This window comes from Cervus elaphus, chromosome 22 (genome assembly GCF_910594005.1).
Source record: "Cervus elaphus chromosome 22, mCerEla1.1, whole genome shotgun sequence".
Classification (NCBI taxonomy): Eukaryota; Metazoa; Chordata; class Mammalia; order Artiodactyla; family Cervidae; genus Cervus; species Cervus elaphus.
This window is the reverse complement of record NC_057836.1, coordinates 53,443,642-53,462,828: the sequence shown is the minus strand read 5'-3', so window position 1 is coordinate 53,462,828 and position 19,187 is coordinate 53,443,642. Positions and strand designations below refer to the sequence as shown.

General features: G+C 48.9%; 1 protein-coding gene across 2 annotated transcripts in view; it reads right to left on the bottom strand.

Annotated features, from left to right (window-relative positions):
- Positions 1 to 17,388, bottom strand: part of GNPTAB (N-acetylglucosamine-1-phosphate transferase subunits alpha and beta) — a 78,859-nt gene extending 61,471 nt beyond the window's left edge. Inside the window, exon 1 of one of the 2 annotated variants that reach the window (XM_043881083.1) lies at positions 17,031 to 17,388. In XM_043881083.1, the coding sequence (XP_043737018.1) occupies positions 17,031 to 17,147 (117 nt within the window). In that variant the 5' untranslated portion in view covers positions 17,148 to 17,388. The remainder of the gene's footprint in view (positions 1 to 17,030) is intronic. The other variant, XM_043881084.1, reaches the window with a different exon arrangement.
- Between the last annotated feature and the right edge of the window lie 1,799 nt (positions 17,389 to 19,187).

Below are 19,187 nucleotides of genomic sequence, written 5' to 3'. Positions count from 1 at the left end.
TAATATCAACTAAACCTATATATTTTCCATTAAGGTTCACTTTAGACACTGATCACTCAGGGGACCTTTCCAAGTTTAGATACTAGGAAAAAAGTATCTCTCTGCATTCCACCTTAGTGCCAGGCTCTATTCCAGGGGCTGAGGATACAGTGGTGAATAAGACAAACCCTCCTCCTACAGACCTTACATACTGGGGAGGGGAGAGAGAGAGAGGAGACATTAAATACACACACAAACATTTTCAGACTGAAACTAAGCACTGTTTTAAAAAAGAAGAACATGGGACTATAGAACAATGACCTAGGAGAAGAGGCTGCTCTGGCTGGGTGGTGGGGAAGGCCCATCCAAGGAGCTCCTGAGCTGAGACATGTGGGACACGGGGGTCTGCGGACAGTGCTCTCCAGGCTGACAACAGTGCCAGGGTCCTAAGAGGGACACAAATCTGATGTGTTCATAGAACAAAAAGAAGGTGAATGCCCCAATTCTGAGTCTCAGCCTCAGGCAGGTTTGCAAGTATCTGCCTGGGTTTTGTGCCTTTACCACTGCCCTGAGAAGAACATGCCCAGGCTGGCCCGCTGGTCCCAGGAGGATGAAACACATGTGGGGCAGAGCCAGCCAAGCCCAACCCAGAGGAGCCAACTCCCCTCCGATCTGCACATCCCAGAGAAGGAATAATTTTCATTTTAAGCCAGGGACTGGGACTTCCCTCTTGGTCCAGTGGTTAATACTCCGCCTGCCAACGCAGGGGACGGGGGTTCGATCCCTGGTCCAGAAGATCCCACATGCCTTGGGGCAACTAAGACCTATGTGCCACAACCACTGGAGCCTGCTGGCCCCGGAGCCTGTGCTCCTCAACGAGAGAAGCCGCCACAGTGAGGAGCCCGTGCACCCCAACGAGAGAAGAGTCTGTGCGCAGCAACAAAGACCCAGTGCGGCCCAAAATAAATAATTGTAAAAGTCAACATGCAAAGCCCGCTGACTCTGCACACCACACCCAGTGCGGCAGGATCTCCTGGATCCCTATTACACCCCCCAGGTTCCAGCTCCCAGCTCTCGGCCCACCTGCAATTCACCATCCGTGCTACCTCAGAACCACTGTTCTAAACACAGATCTGACTCATGGCTCTCTTGCTTAAAACTGTTTGAATGGCCCCCATTTTCTTCAGGAGGAATCCAGATTCTTTGGAGTCACTCTCCAGGCAAGTCCTAACCCGGCCACTGCCTGCCTCTCCAGCATCACTCCCGGCTACGCTGCTGCGGCCCTTCAGAACTGTCGTGGTCCGGGCGCAGGTTGGAAAAGAGTTTCCAGACATTAGACAGAATGAGAAGGAAATAAAGTTTATTAGAGTGGGAGGCGCTGTTAGAACAGCGGGCCAGCTCAAGCGAGAACTGACGTTGAACAGGGGTCCTTGGTCCACTTTTATACCCAGGTAACAAGGAGTGGGACGGGGGTCTTGAGGGTCACTTGCTGATTGGATGAGGCACATATACTAGGTGGGGGGTGGAAGAGTAAGGCAAATACCTTCTCCCTGTGGCTCAGGAGGACCTGAAATCCATTAAGAGTTACCACACGGGGGAGGGAAGGACGATAAGGGTCTGGTTTTTCTGTTCCTGCATTCCAAGACCCTCCTTGGTTTTATCTGCTCTTTCGTCCTTGGGTCACCACAAGAACCACCTCTGTTCTAGAAGGTGAGAGTTACCTCTCATCCCACACCTTTACACCCAGGGCTTCCTTCACTTACAAGGGGGCTGGGGAGTACCAAGGGGGCTCCCCTTTCTTTCCTCAGCCATCGCCTTCACGATCAAGCTCAGATGAAAAACCCCTGACAGCCAGGCCTAGCTCTTCGACTAAATTTATCACAGTGCATCTTAAGTTTGTTTGCTTGGCCTGACTGGACAGTTAGTTCCTCAACAGCAAAAAAGAAAAGTAACCATCTTTGTGTCTTTAGGCAGTACAGTACCTAGCCCAGGGTGAGTACCTCCACTGAATGGACTCAGGAAAATTTGGTAAAGAAACTTTATCCAGTTTAGAATTAGTCAAGAAACAGAAATGAAGTTAATGGAAAGAGGTAATGAAGGGGGGATAAACTAGAACCTAAAAGAAGAAACAATTTTAGGAAGCAATTTTAAAGGGCGCAACACAGTTTTTAGTCCGATCACAGAATTTGTTTTGTCTGATCACAGAATCATACCCTCCCCCAGAGCAATGGTGGCTTAGATATAACATTTCTGAAAGACCACTTTTTCCCTTGCTTAATTTAGTGTATGTATGAATCACACACAGGCTGACTAATCACCTGCTAAAGATACTGCATGTGGATCACAAGACTGAAGTCATCTAAAGACGGTAAGGACTTTAAAAGATACATTATGAATATGCCTAACTGATCACAGCTACACTTGTTTGTTACATTTCATAAGGAACTAAAATAACATATGTCACTGTAAAGTGCAGGCTGTATTAAACTAATATGGCACTTGGCCCCTATGGTTTCATATCAACCACTATAAAGCATCCTCAGGTGAAGAAATCACTGTGAACTTTTCTACTGTCTCTAAGAAGAGATTCAGTGTGACCTTGGACATCAGCTCAGAAGGTAGGTCCCCTGCTGTCTTACCGACAGCATTGTAGTCAAGGGAACAATAGCGCTAGGATGTGGCACCTGGCATTTAATTAGCACTTACTGGGCGCCCTGCACCAGGCGCTATGCAAGGGGCCTCATATACTTGAGGCATCTCTTTTAAACCACCTTTCCTCACAGGCTCAATCACAATCAGTGAGCAAAAATAAATACTTGTAAGTATTCACTCAACAAATATTCACTGAGTACCTATAGTTGGGGTGTGGGAATGAACTTTTGTCTGTCTTGCTTAGTTATATCCCAAGATATCAGCAGTGTCTGGCACGTAATGAAACATAAAGGCCAGATGATTCTGCCTGCCAAATCTCTCAAATCTGTCCACCCCTCAAATCTCAAATCTCTCAAATCTGCCCACCACCAGCCTAGTCCAAGGCCGCTGACTGAGGCCCTGCAGCCATTCCTGTTCCCTCTAACGCAGGCTGTCCCAGCTTCGGCACTATGACATGTAGGGCCTGACAACTCTGCTGTGGGGGCTGCCCTGTCCGTTACAGGATGTCCAGCATCCTGGAATGGACAGGATCCCAGGCAGCATCCCTGACCTCCTCTCCTCAGATGCCAGCACACAGTAACCTTGAATGGTATCTACCAAGGGCTGGCAACAGGGCACCACCCACTGCACCAACCTCCCCTAGATCCCACGTCCTCTTGCTCTCCAGCATCATGGGCTTCATTAACTTCAAGACCTTTGTGCTGTTTCCAAGGCGGGACACAACCAATGTTTGGGGCTGGACCATCTTTGCTTGGGGTGGGGGAGGGTGGGGGGAGGCTGTCCTGTGCCTTGTAGCGTGTTAGCAACATCTCTAGCCTCGACTGGCTAAATGTCCCGGTCAGGACAACCCAAAATACCTCCACACTTTGCCACATGCCTCAGAGGGTGGGGGTGAGGCAGCAACATCACTCCAGTAGAGAACCAATGGCCTAGAGCAGACCTGCTCTCCTCGGTCCTCTGTCTCGGTAATTCTGACCCTTCTGAGCTCCAGTGACGTCAGGAAAGCCTCTGCTGAGCCAGCCACTACAGGGAAGGTTCTCCTGAGGATCTCTCTCACAACACCCTTCCCTTCTAGCATTTTTTCACAATTGTAAATAAATCGCATTTAATGTCTTACGGCACAACCAGGATATAAACTCCTTGTCTGCAGGAACCCGTGGGGTTTTTCACTGCTCTATGCCCAGGGGCCTGGCACCGTGCTGCAACAGAAAGCTTCCTAACTAAATGAATGATTTAAGTGCTTTGCTCGGGCACAGGGATTCCAAAATAAGAAAAGATCACATCTATGTGGCCAGGACGCTGAGTGCAGAGACGGCAAATAAGTTTCATCTCCTGGGCAAGTTCAATCAATTGGTACCCGCACTGAGAAGCTGTACATCTAAACATGTTTACTCTAAGGCACCAGATACCAGATAATATTCCCAAGTGATGTGCAGGACCAAGATTCAGTTTCCTAACGAGGTGGCTGAAAAGTCATCCAAATCACGGCAGCAAGGTTCAGAGGACAGCTTTCAGAAGCTGCTGGCCTTCTGCTAATCCTGCTCTACCTCATGTCACGAAGAGGCGTGGAAACCCCCTTCCCATCCAGGAAACCTCAAGTCCAGGGAAAAGACTCAGTCAGGATCACCAAAGGCGGCAACCTCCGCTTCATGCTGCAACATTTGCCTCACATCTGAGATCAGAAAGTGAAACTTGCTCCATTGTGTCCGACTCCGTGTGACCCCATAGACTATACAGTCCATGGGATTCTCCAGGCCAGAATACTGGAGTGGGTAGCCTTTCCCTTCTCCAGGGGATTGTCCCAACCCAGGGATCGAACCCTGGTTTCCCGCCTTGCAGGCGGATTCTTCACCAACTGAGCCAAAGGGAAGCGCCTTCAGAGATCAGAAAGGGCTACCTCAAAATATAGCACCTTGGCAAATGGAATACTTCCAGCTGAAGGAAACTGAGAAACAGCAGATAAGAAGGATTTTCTGACCTTCCCCCGAAGCAGATCATAAAACTTTCCTTGAGAGGGACCCTCTCTCCACAGGAAGGAGAAACCCTCATCTCCAAAGACAGAGGGATGCCCCAAGGAATCTGATCGAACAGTCCACGTGTCTCAGAGCTTAGACCCTTTTCTGTCCTATCACATTTTCCCGCTACGCTCTACTCTTCATCAAACCCAGCGTTCCATCACTCGGGTTTAGCTGCTTCTTCCGCCTTCATTTCCTTACGAGGGCTCCAATGTCATGTAAACCTTACCTAAAATAAATGTGTGTGCTTTTCTCTAGCTCATCTGTCTTTTGTTACAGGACCGAGAACTGAGGAAAGGAGAGGAAAAAGGCATCTTTCCTCTCTTACAAAGGATGCAGGTCTCTTGTGCAAGACATGGGCCGCGCACAAGAGAGCACTGCGGAGGGTGCTTAGACCAGGTCTGCGGTCCCCTAGAGCAGCAGGCACTGAGCTAAGGCCAGTGTTGCCAGATTCCTGGGGGCTGAGGAAGGAGCAAGCAACCAGCCCAAAGCAAAGGACATTAGCTCTCAGCAGAATAAAAGCAAGCCACAGTGCTCAGGGTGGGGTCGCTGAAGGATGCCTTTGAAAGCACTCGGAAGAGAGTGAGCTTTGACACCAGCAAATCCCAAAGCAACAGCACCTGTTCAGGAAGGGCTCTCCAGCCCTCATTTCCTGTCCTTCATCCAGTCCTCTAACCCAGAAACAGGTTCCTGGACAGAAAGAAACAACCTACCAGCCAAACTGCCTTCTTCAGCCGTTGGCCTTCTACCTGGAGCAGGCCTGGGCCGGGGAGGCAAGAAGCTTCAACTTCCACAGGCTCAAAGGTCTGTTTGGACACGTGACTGCAGGCTTTTAATGCTGAGCCGACACTGTTTTGTCATCTGAAGCAACCACAGGGCTTTTTCTTACTTAAGAGTGAGACAAGAGCAGGTTGAGTTAGGCCCACCAGAGGTCTCCTCCAGGGGCAGAGGCAGAGCTAACCCTACTGGAAAGGACAAGTGGGCGGTAAAGATACCCACCGGCTGTGCTCACCAACACGACACCCACAGTCAGGAGCCCCCAGCGACACAGAACTATTCTCTCCCGGTGGAACTCCACCTCCTCATACAGATCTTCAGGAGACGGGCCCCCACTGCACAGGAGGAATCAGATGGGTCAAAAGGCAATCTCTTCCTTCTTCCAAGTTTATCTATTAGGGGTGGCTCTATGACCCAACTGAGGTCAATTCCTGGAAAGGTTTGCTGAGGTCATGGAGCAAGTTCTTCTCTATGTTCCGAGAAAGCCCAGGAGCCAGAAGAATCCCACATCATTTAAAGGAGTATTCTGCAGCCACGTCTGGAGGCAGTGAGGAGGAAGCACCCTGTGTCAAAGGGAGGGACAGGGACATGGCTGGGACTGGGCTGCAGGCAGCCAGGAGGGGGTGAGCAGCCAGGCCTGGCAGCAAGGCCCTGGAGATGGGGAGCTGGTGCAGGAAGAAGCCAATTCTGACTCCTTGTTGGAAAGTGTTTCTTTGACTTGCTTTTAGCTGCTGCTGTTATTAAAATCATAAAGGCCTGTTTCAAAGGACCCTGCCCCTGGGCCTGGCTGTTAAAGTGCCTTTGTTCAACTCATAAAGAGATAATCTGACCCCACCCACCTGCGAATGGCCACAAAAAAAGAAGAGATTAACACAGCCCTTTCCAAAGCCCCGCCCTTCTGGGAGATGTTTTGCAAAACAGAAGACCCTTTTCACTTTACTTCCTCTGTATTCTGCCTTTTGACTTCGGTTCCCCATTGCTTCTCTCTCTCTGGCTCAGTAAAAGAACCCGTGTCCAGATCCCAACAAGAAGGTTATTTTGAGTCTGCCATCTTCTCAGTCGGCCGGCTTTCCCAATAAAGTCGTGTTCCTTGCCTCCACAGCTTGTCTCTTGGACTCACTGGCCTATCATGGGGTCAGCAGAGCAAGCCTGGACATGGTAACAGAGTCACAAGCATCAGGATGGGGGTCTGAGACAGGACAACCCCGCCCAAGAGAAGACGGCAAGGAGCAAAGCCTGGGGAGACCCAGCATTAAAGTCTGAGAAAGAACAGTGAGTGGAGAAGGAGAACAAGGCGGGGGGGTCTTCTTGAAGAAAGAGGGAGTGAGCATTTCCATACACAGGGGGTGACAGATGCTGCAAAAAGGTTGGGTTAAGTTTTTTTCTCTTAATGTCCTACTTAATGTCATTAATAAGGTCAACACTATTTAAGAGTAAGTCAAGTTGAATACAACTATTACCCATTAAAAATATATATTGCATCATTACTAAAAGATTATGAGGGCACACTTGCACTGTGTTTAACAAAACTCCACATTAATACACCCACCCAAGAATACAAGTTTTACAAATAACAACATGATATTAAAAATGAAAAACATGGTAATTTAACAACATGACATTAAAAACGGAAACAACCCACTTTCACATCTTCCAGAACAAGGTAAAGGGCTAAAGGCCATCACCTTCACAGGGTCAATGTGTCCATGTTAAGGTCAGGGAAATGGGCTTTGTCTCAGCCAGCCTAGGACATCTGCTGCTCTGGCCCTTTTTGATAGCAGCCTCCTAATTTCCCTCTGGGGAGTCCCTCTCACTTTACCTGGTTTAGTTGAAACTGACAGTCCCACCTATCACCGGAGCTCCAGGGATGATCCAGGTGGTTAACGAGGGCACAAGGGCACTCACTCCCGTCCTGGGTCTAGCTGGCACTGATGAGGAAGGTTACTAAATTGGAAGACTAGCTGCTGGAGCTGCTGCCAGCAACCCTGGCTCCCAAACGGGGAGGGCCTGTCAGAACTAAACTCACTAAACCCTGCAGAGCAGGAACAAAGAGAACTGATGATAACATTCGAGCACCTAGATCTCATCCTACCAGAAATTTCACCCTATATTTTTCAATTACATGAATCAAAAAACTACCTTTTCTCCTAACCCAGGTCCGAGGTGGGATTCTCTCACTTGCAACCAAGTGCTGCTGGCTAATACCAATGCCAATTTTAAACCACTAATAATTCAAAAAGAAAAGGCTCCCGCCTCCTTGTAACAGTCTCAACTTCCCCTAGAATGTTTCGACCCATAATTCTCTTCCCCTCCTCTGATTTTCTAAGCCATTATTGTGTACCTACTCAGGCATTCAATCACTTACTCTCTTGTACTGTTACTCACAGGTATATCATGGCCTCATCTCAACCTGACAAAGATGACCAAGGATGAGCTGTATGTACAAAATTCTTCATATCTGACAGTATCTTCCACCATGTAGGGTACAACCTGATCAATCATGTCTGAGAAATAAAAGGCAACTACAGGCGATCTACATCAGAGTAGCAAACTTACCTTTACTGGAAATGAGCTTAAAGAGATGTTGGTTAAGATCACCCCAATTCATTCATTCACCCATCAAGCATTTATTTGGCACCTACTGGGTACCAAGCACTTTTGAGGTGCTAAAGAATACAGCAGGGAAAAATGACAGGGTCTCTGCTTTGACATCGAGAGTCTGTATCTCTTCCAAACCGTGCACCCCCCCCATCCTCCCCCCCACCAAAAAAAAGATACCATTTAAAGAGGCTCAGTACAGGAATTCCTTGGCCATCCAGTGTTAGGATTCCGTGCTTTCAATCCCTGGTCGGGGAACTAAGATCCTGCAACCCTTGTGGCATGGCCAAAAAAAGAGGCTCAAGGCAGCCACGGGCATTTTTTCTGTAGCACAAACTCCATTACATTATAATTCATGCTTCCCCATGTGAAACATCCAATATATGTAAATTCACAGAACATTAAAGAAAAAATGCGGGTGTCAGAAATCCAGTCTAGAAGTTTTAAACCGTTTTTAATAATGAAAATCTTCCCCACCCTCAAAAGGAATCTACACAAAGCAATACCACTGAGGGTCAGTTTACGGTGGAGCTAGAACCAGGCCAGAGGCTGCCTCCCAGTTCTCAGGCCAGGTTCCTGTAACTTCACCTACTTCTTGCCTCTGGCAAAGAACACACTCAAAACGTATCTGTTTAATGAGGGAGCTAATCAAATACAAACATTACTAATTTCTTTCTTGAAACTGAGCCAGTATGAGAAACTGGAGTTGGACCCAGTTTTCAGTCCTTTTTCACTGAACAGTATCTAACTAATTCAAAATGAAAAGAAGGCAGGTGAGCAAAAGAGGAGAGAGGCCAGGGAAAAGTTCCTGCCCCACACGGGCAGATTCCATCTGAACTTGTCTGACTTCCTCATTGAAGTTCATTTTCGGATACTTCTTTGTTTCCATACTTAGGAATATACCACTTCCTTAGACACGTAAAGGAAGTGATATATTTTATACACATGCATGCACGCTGATACTCACACACCCAGAGGTGATCTACAACCCTTTATTCACAATCCGAAAATCCAAAAAGCTCTCAACACTGCAGATCTTTATTTGGCAGCAAACCCTGACCTGACCTCATTTGGTGGCAAAACCTGACCTAAACTGACTTGAAGTTATTTATAGTCTTTATTTTCCTTACTGACTGTGAATACTCACACGTTTCATTCCAAAAGATACTGAGGTAATTCAGTAGAATTTTCAGATATGGGATTGTGGATTTGCACATAAAATGTACTAAGTAATGATGATGACTCTGAAGTAACATTTTTTACTTCAAAAGCAAGTATTCAAGTCAACACAGGGACGTCCCTGGTGTCCAGTGGTTAAGACTCTGCACGTCCACTGCAGGAGGCACAGGTCTGATCCCTGGTCGGGGAACTAAGACCCCACATGCCACGTGGCATGGTCCAAAAAATAAAGTCTACACAATATCAACAGAGCACAAACAGTTAAAATCAGAAGTCTCTGAGCTAAAAGGGATGATCATTCATTTATAGATGAGGAAACTGAGGCTCCCAGAGGCCACATGTCTTACCCAGGTCAGCTAGTCTACCTGCTACCATCACCTAAGGCAATGCACTTCAGTGGACATTGGTCCCTACCCAGAGGGCCCTCCCTGTGGGTTTGGATCAGGTTCCACTTTTGTTCAATCAGAGTTCCCAAGGTCTCTCTAGAAAGTACCTGACTCAAAGGGAAAATATATACATATATGCTCTTAATACTTCCCTCCCTCAATTCCATTTTTCTTCCTAAAAATTTGGACGAGTGTACAAATGGCTTATCAAAAGGTAGCAGCCAATACCACTTACCCTAAGAGAGGGACAAAAGTGATGAGTTCATAATTAACAATGATCTTCTTCATCCTTCTATCCATTACAATTAGTGAAGCTATTATAAAGTAGGTAATATTAACTATACTGGCTTTCCAGGAGGCTCAGTGGTATAGAATCTGCCAAGCAGGAGAGGTGGGTTTGATCCCTAGGCTGGTACTATCCCCTGCAGAAAGAAATGGTAACCAACACCAGTCTCCTTGCTTGGGAAATCCCATGGACAGAAGAGCCTGGTGGGCTACAGTCCAAGAGGCCACCGAGTCAGGACTGAGAGACTAAACCACCACCACCATTAACTGTATTGTGAACGTATTCTACTTCAGAGATCTGTTTCAAATTAAGTACTGAGGGCGTAAGATGGTTGGTGACAATAAAAACAGCAGCTGTAGTTCTACCACTTAATGAGAGCCTGTCATGAGCCAGGAACTGAAAGGTCTTTTGCAGACACGACTTATTTGATCTTCACTATTCCCAGGTGGCGCTAGTGGTAAAGAACCTGACCTGCCTGCCAATGCAGGAGAAGAAAGAGACGGGGGTTCGATCCCTGGGTCAGGAAGATCCCCTGGAGGAGGGCAGGGGACCCGCTCCAGGCAGTATTCCTGCCTGGAGAATCCCGTGGACAGAGCAGCCTGGCAGGCTACAGTCCCTGGGGTCACAAAGAGTCAGACAGGACTGACGCGACCTAGCACGCATGCATGAACCCTGTGAAGAGAGTAATTCTGCCTCCTTTTTAAAGATGAGGAAGCTGAAGATTGGAAAGGTTAAGTATCCTTTTGAAGATCATACAAGATCACAGGCTATTTGAGAAACCATAGACATGAGCTTAAGAGTTCCAAACTTTAAGATCTGCGGCCATTTCTAGACTTTCTTTTGGTAAATAAATAACCAGGTGTGGAACACATAAAATTTAAAACTTAAAAGTACTCAGGCCAAAATAATCTTGATAGGGCCTACATGGAGTTTCATTGATAAGATGGCTAGTTATCTTTGCAAACGAAGAATAAAATTACAATATGTGTTCAGTTCAGTTCAGGAGTAGCCATCAGTCAACAAAAGAGTCTGAAATGCAGTACTTGGATGCAATCTCAAAAACGACAGAATGATCTCTGTTCTTTTCCAAGGCAAACCATTCAATATCATGGTAATTCAAGTCTATGCCCTGACCAGTAATGCTGAGGAAGCTGAAGACCTACAAGAACTTTTAGAACTAACACCCAAAAAAAGATGACCTGTGAGACTGACCAAATGGCCCAAATGGCATCCCGTTATCTCAATGGCTCTTATCTTCTCAAAGCTGCAAGACCACCAGATTCCAGACCTCTGGCTACGTGACCATCCCTTCAGAGACTTTTTCATTGGTGGGGTATAAGAAGGACTCCGTCAGAAAGGGAGAACGCTGGTTCTCCTTAAGAGCCAGTCACCCTCTCTTTCCCCTCTAACAAATTTCCTTTTCTTGCCTGACTGTCTGGCTCACTCTCTTCCTCTCTGCACTCGCCTTACATTCTGGCGCCGGAACCCAGGGGGGAAGATCCACCGCAGCTGGGTGGTCCCCTCCCTGGGACGAGCTCTCCGCTTGCCCTGCTAGACTGACATCCACACACCAGCCCACATTTCATCCACCGCTCACAAGGGTGAGTGCAATCCCACTTCCTCGGATCCTCTCTCTGGCCTCTTTTCCAAACCCCTGCGCTCGGCGGGAGGATCCCCACGGCCTTCAGGCCTTGTGCCCTGTCTGACTTTGAAATAGCAGACGCCCATTTCAAAGCAGACTATTATTACTCTCTGAGAAAGTCCTGAGAACAGGGATGCCTTTTCTCTTGGACCTTTCTCCTTGCTTTCTCTTGCCCTTGTTAACCTCCCTATTCGGCCACAATGGGAAATTCTCAATCCCAGCCCTCAAAATCTACTCCTCCAGGATGCCTTCTTCAAAACCTAAAAGCTTTGGGCTTCCAAGGGGAGATAAGACCAAAAAAGACTTATTTACTATTCTAACACTGTTTAGCCGGAATACAGACTTGATAACAGGTCCCAATGGCCAGAAACGGAACTCTCGATTGTAATACTCCACGGGACCTCGATAACTTCTGCCGCTGTGATGGCAAGTGGTTAGAAATCCCTCACGTTCAGTCTTGCTTTGCTCTTCGCTCTCAACCCTCTCTCTGAATTCTGTCCTACTTCTCAAATACTCCAAGCCCACTCTGGGCCACATCCTCCTAATACAATGTCTCCCGATCCCTATTCAGACTTTTCTTCTTCTTCCTTCAACCCTTCGGACCACGGCCAACTCCCCATGGCTCCCAATCCCCTTGCAGCCACTCCAGATCCAGCTCCACAACCTCCACCTTAGGTCCCCCACCCTCCCTCTTTCTCAGGCACAGCTCCCCACCCCACTCCCCAGCCTGGGCCTGAGATGAGCTCGGAGACCTCAGCCCCACCCTCTACCCTGAAGGTCCCAAGGCTTTACCTGGTCTGAACACTTTAAAAACAGGGACTGTTGCCGCCTATAGCTAGAATGAAGCGTTGTCTTGGAACCTATTGTACATTTAAGAATAAACTTCTGTAAAAAAATAAAATAAAATAAAACAGGGAACACTGCAGGGCCCTACTCCGTCCCCGCCCGGCCCCCCTTTCCAGGAAGCAGCTGAAGCAGAAAGCACCGCTCAGGTTCCCATCCCATTCTCCCTCACCGACCTATCTCAGACTAAAAAGCGTCTTGGCTCCTTCTCCTCAGACCCGGATAATTATCTAAAAGAATTCAAATATCTTACCCAGTCTTGACTTAACCTGGCATGATATTTGCATCACACTTTCCTCCACTCTTCTCCCAGAAGAGAAGGAACGAGTACGGCCAGCCTCTCAGGCGCATGCTGATGAGGTACCCAGGACAGACGACACGGGGCCTGTAGGGGCGACATCTGTCCCCCGAGAAGATCCCAACTGGGGTTATCAGGCAGGGAGACCGGACGAGCAGCCCGTAATCACACAGTTGCCTGCCTCATTGTGTGCCTTGAAAAGGCAGGGCATAAAGCCATCAACTTTGATCAGCTTCAGGAAGTAACTCAAGAGCTAGATGAAAACCCAGCACAACTTCTAGCCAGGTTAATGGAAGCACTACAGAAATATACAAAATTAGACCCCACTTCAGCAGAGAGCACCATTGTCCTTAATACCGATTTTATCTCCCAGTCGTCTCTAGGTATCTAAAAGAAACTAAAAAAGGCAGAAGAAAGCCCTCAAACCCCTCAACGAGATCTTTTAAAATTTAGCCTTTAAGATTTTCAATAACCGGGAAGATCAGGCAAAGCTAGAGAAGGCCCAACGAGATCAGGCCAAATACCAACCACCTTTTAGCCACTGCCCTACATGGCTCCAAGCCTCCATCAACCAAGAAAGAAAGGAAGCCACCTGGGCCCTGCTACAAATGTGCCAAAGAAGGCCCCTGGGCCGCTCATTCCTACAGCCAAGGCCCCTCCAGGTCCGCGTCCCAGCTGTGGCATGAAGGGACACTGGAAGGTCCCCTCCGGGGATCCGGACATCCCCTCCTGGTCCTGGGCAGGAGTCCTCCGGCCCAGCTCTGCCCAGCCTCCTCGGACTCTCCGCTTTAGACCGAAGGTGCCCAGGGCCCCGGGCCCCGACTCTCATCACCTCCACGGAGCCCAGGTAACTTACAGTGGCAGGTAAGCCGATCTCCTTTTTCATTGACACGGGGGCCACTTAGTCTCCTATGCCTGCCTACTCCGGAGAAACCAAGGTCTCCCAGGTCTGTTATGGGGGCTGATGGTTTAATATCTACACCACGGATAACCGAGCCTCTACCTTGCACACTTCAAGATACTCCATTTTCCCATCTTTTCTCATACTCCCAAAATGCCCCACTCCTATTCTTGGGAGAGACCTTCTCTCAAAATTCAAAGCCTCAATTACTATCCCAAGCCCACCCTCGGACCTAGCCTGGTTACTGCTCATTAACACCCACCACTTCTGACAGTCGTCTACAACAGGCTCCTTTCCGTTTTTCCAGACAAAACTCTATGAACAATTCTTACCCCCAACTAGGAACTATACCGCCACACCTTTGTAATCACTTCACATATCTCCTTCCCTTCAGGCCGATCTGTCTATCACGTCTCAGGAACTGCAGGACATTCTCTTACTTTCTCAGGGAGACTCCCTTCTGCATATGATGTAAATACTCCTCTTGTAGGGACTACACTGGTAAGTTCACTGTCAGTTTCAGAGACTACTAACAAGTTCCCAGAAAGACTCCTATTTGTTTTTGATTTCAGCTGTTGTCTTCTTACTCCTGGAATATTTTTCTTATGTGGAACCACTACTTATTTATGTCTTCCCACTAACTGAACAGGAGCATGCACCCTGGTGTATCTGGCCCCAGATATTTCTATTGCTCCTAACAATCAGACCCTTGCTATCCCACTAACTCATAAGCAACCCAGACGGGCAATTCAATTCATTCCTCTATTAATCGGTTTAGGGATAGCCGCTGGGATTGGGACAGGGACCACAGGACTCACAACCTCTTTAAATTACTATCAAAGTCTTTCTAAAGACCTCACTGACAGCCTAGAAGAAATAGCTAATAGCCTTTTCACTATCCAAAACCAGCTAGAATCCCTGGCAGCCGTGGTCCTCCAAAACAGAAGGGGATTAGACCTCCTCACAGCAGAAAAAGGAGGCCTGTGCCTATTTTTGGAGGAAGCCTGCTGTTTCTACACCAATAAATCAGGCATTGTAAAGGAAGCAGCAGGAAATCTGACAAACAGGGCCTGGAGAATACACCAGCACCTCAGTAATTCATGGGAAAACTGGTTAACCAACTGGAATTGGATGCCCTGGGTCTTACCTTTCCTAAGCCCTCTCCTTCTACTTACCCTTATTCTAACTTTCAGCTCATGTTTAATGCATCTTTTTCCAAAATTTCTTCAGGACCACTTACAAGCCTTCACCAACTGAACTATCCATGAACTACTTCTAACTCACTCAGATGATCAAAAACTTCGACCCCACACAAACCCCCTTGACACACATTCCAGCCTTTTCTTACCTTACCCCCACGAAGCCCCTGTCCCAAAGGAAGCAGTTGCAGATGACTGACCTTCGGACCTTATCCTAAATCAAAAGGCTGGAATGATAGGGCCTACATGGGGTCTCATTGATAAGATGGCTCTTTATGTCAACCTTGCAAACAAAGAACAAAATCACACTGATCTGTGAGACTGACCAAGTTGCCCAAATGGCATCCCGTTATCTCAATGGCGCTTATCTTCTCAAAGCTGCAAGACCACCAGATTCCAGACCTCCGGCTACCCTTCAGAGACCATCCCTTCAGAGACTTTTTCATTGGTGGGGTATAAGAAGGACTCCGTCAGAAAGGGAGAACGCTGGTTCTCCTTCAGAGCCAATCACCCTGTCTTTTCCCTCTAATAAATTTCCTCTTCTTGCCTGACTGCCTGACTCGCTCTCTTTTTCTCTGCACTCGCCTTACAAATCTTCTATCAGGAATAAGACACAACTAGGTATACACACGACCACTGTATTAAAGTGCAATGCATGAAACAGAACAGGGCAGCAGGTGGTATAATACTAGGTACGTATTTCACACTTAGAGGTCTGGGTCGCTTTCTCAACCCTTACTTAATAAGACTTATTTTCATCAGCCCCTAGACCAAGAACTACTAAAACTGGAAACCTGGAAATTGTCCCAAATAATTTATTCACTCATCAGACAAATATTTAGACTGTATACTCTGGCATTACCTGGCACAGCGCCTGGTCACAGTGGTTAAAGACAGCACCCTCTCTTATGGAGCCCAGAATCCAGCATGGGTCCAGACTTCATACTGGAAATGTATATATATTCTGTGTACACAGCAAATGTATCATGTGGCATTTCTGAACAGCATTCTGTTCATTTTAAAACGTTTTGCAACCTCTTACCCACCCACCCCCAAAATACGTATATATATTAAAACAAAGAGATGGATTTCTAACAACCTGAAAACACAACTTTCTTCCAGTTGCTACTGCCACATTTTATAATGGGGTGTTCTCTAAAATCACATCCAGGTACACTTTCAGTTCTCACCTACTCATAATCTCCTACACATTTGTTTATAACAAAGAATACCATACTGGATGGTCAATCGTGAAATAACTAGGCAACCTCAACCAAAGGGCTGTTTCACTCAAGAAAATGTTTAAAGTCCATATCCAGAGGGGCACAAAATCTATTAAACCTGGGTGTTTCCACCTGCCAGACCTGTTGCTCCGACCCTTTGGGGTTTACAGTCCTACCCAGTTGCTTTATGCGTTATCAACTAAGAGCAGATTAGGAAAGGCTGGGCTTGTGTGATCCGGAACCGAAGTTATTAGCATATCCCATGACCTGAAGGCTTGTGCTGGTTCCCTAGAGATCCGGTGCTGGAGTCCCAGATGGTTAAGGGCGTCGTGGTCACATGAAGGGGCCCTAGCCTCAGCTGATCTCAAGATAGAGAAGAGCAGGAGCTGTCAGCGGCGCTCCCACACCAGTGTACGCACATCTACCAGTACAGCCTCTGAAGATTAACAGATTAAGCTGTCTCAAATAAGAGAGCAAAAATGTAACGAAGAAAAAAAAAAACCACCTTTCACGTGTAAGTCCTTTAAATTTGGGGCCAGTACACTCTCCCCACAGCAAATTCACGGGCCAAGAAAACACCCCTCTTGGACAAAGTTTCGAGATCCGGGAAGAAACAGGATTAAGAATATAAAGCGCCTCTGTAAAGGGAAAAGGTTACAAGGGTGACATTAGAGGAGGAAGCCGCAGGAGGGGCAAGGACTGAGAATTGGTGAAATTTAGGAACTCTGGGTCCCGGGAGGGGGGCGGCGTGCAGAACAAGGCCTTAGGGAGAAAGTCAAATGACTCGGGGACCCTGCTGAAGGCACCTGGAGGGAAAAGGATTCGGCAGAAGGAGCGCGGATCTCCCAAACCGTCGGGAGGCGAGATCTGGACCCCAGATGCTGAAGCCGCAGCCCGGAGAGGAGCTCTGAGTTGGCGGCGCCCCCGAGGGAAGGGCAGGCGCCGGGCTCATCCCCGTGTCTGCAGGGAGGATGGGGAGGCGAGAGTGCAGCGCGCCGGGGCCGGGACACCGCGCGGTCGTGCCGGTCCAGGGCTCCCGGCCCGCTACTCACCTCTCCGAACTGGAAGGCGGAGACGATGGTGACAACGACGCCCACGAAACAGACGTAGAGCCCATACCTGTGGGACAGGCAGGTATAGGTCTGTCTCTGCAAGAGCTTGAGCAGCATCACCCCGGCCGCCGCCACGCCGCGCCGCGCCCGGGGAGTCGGAGACGCCGCCGCTGCAGCCTCAACGAGCCGCCATTCCGCGGCCCCCGCAGGGCCGCCGCGCTCAGGTCACAGCCTCCGGCCGCCGCGCATTGCCGCTCCGGGGACCGACGCCCGCTCGGCTCCACGCCGCGGCCGCCGCTTCCGGGAGCCGGGAGCCCACGCCCTCCTCGCCGCGGAGGCGGTCGCGCGGCCCCCGAGGCAGCCGGCGCCGCCCCAGTCTAGCCGGGCTAGAGACGGCTGCGGCGGCGGCGGCGGCGGCGGCGGCCGGGCCCGCAGCGCCACCTGGAGGGCGGAGGGGCGGAAGACAGGCGCGAGCCCCCGTGATTGCGCACGCGCGGTGCGCTCCTCGGGCCTGGCAGGGATCCTTGAAACTGGCTTGTGTTGGCGACCACACAGCACAGGCCTCTGTAAGGAGGCCGTGCCCCAGACAGTGCTGCTTGGGCACCAGTGTTTTTGAGCGCAAAACCCTTCCTGCATTTACAATGATCAGCCAATCCTGGTTTTTCACAACGCTAAGAGGAGACGCTGTTATAGATCTCTTTTCCCCTCCTGCCATCTAACCGTATTGTTGAAAGAGGAATTTGGAGGACTCAGTTCAGTTCAGTTCATTTCAGTCGCTCCGTCCAGTCCGACTCTTTGCGATCCCATGAACTGCAGCACGCCAGGCCTCCCTGTCCATCACCAACTCCCGGAGTCCACCCAAACCCATGTCCATTGTGTCGGTGATGCCATCCAACCATCGCATCCTCTGTCGTCCCCTTCTCCTCCTGCCCTCAATCTTTCCCAGCATCAGGGTCTTTTCCAATGAGCCAGCTCTTCGCATCAGTTGACCAGAGTATTGGAGTTTCAGCTTCAACATCAGTCCTTCCAATGAATACCCAGGACTGATCTCCTTTAGGATGGACTGGTTGGATCTCCTTGCAGTCCAAGGGGCTCTCAAGAGTCTTCTCCAACACCACTAAATGTGCTAAAAACGAAATTCATTCATTCATCTAGTTAGTGAATATGTATTTAGTGTCCAGTGTCTGGCGGGGTGCTTGGTGTCAGGTATTCAAAAATGAACTAGAGGGAATTCCCTGGCTGTCCAGAGATTAGGACTCCTCCCTTCCACTGCAGGGGCCTAGGGCTACATCCCTGGTTGGGAAACTAAGAGCTCCCAGGCCCCCGTGGTGGTGGTGGTGGTGTTCAGGTGGGGCTAAAAAAACAGTCAGAAATGAACTAGATCTGGCCACTGTTCCCAGGGAGAGACTAGCCGGGGAGATAAACACAGAAAGCACTAAATACTATTTTTAAAAAAACGTTGTTACAACAGATGTTGTGCCGTGTATTGCCAAGGAGGTCAGTTATTTCTACTTTGGCACCAGGTGATTTTTAAGAGGGCGAAGGAAATGGCACCCCACTCCAGTATTCTTGCCTGGAAAATCCCATGGACTGAGGAGCCTGGTAGGCTAAAGTCCATGGGGTCGCAAAGAGTCGGACACGACTGAGCGACTTCACTCACAGGTAGAAGAGGGAGTGTGGACCGTATCCGTGCATGCTTGCTCAGTCGTGTCTGACTCTTTGCAGCCCCACAGACTGTAGCCCACCAGGCTCCTCTGTCCCTGGGATTTCCCAGGCAAAAATACTGGAGTAGGTTGCCATTTCCTCCAGCAGGGGATCTTCCCGACCCAGGGATCGGACATGAGTCTCCTGTGGCTCACGCATTGCCAGGCGGATTCCTCACCACTGAGCCACCCGGGAAGCCTGTGGACAGTGCTGTTGTTGTTCAGTCGCTCAGCCGTGTCCAGTTCTTTTCACCCCCGAGGAAGGCAGCACGCCGGGTTTCCCTGTCCTTCACCATCTTCCGCAGTTTGCTCAAACTCATGTCCATCGATGCCGTGCAACCATCTCGTCCTCTGTCATCCTCTTCTCCTCTTGCCTACAGTCTTTCACAGCATCAGGGTCTCTTCGAATGAGTGGGCTCTTCTCATCAGGTGGCCAAAGTATTGGAGCTTCAAC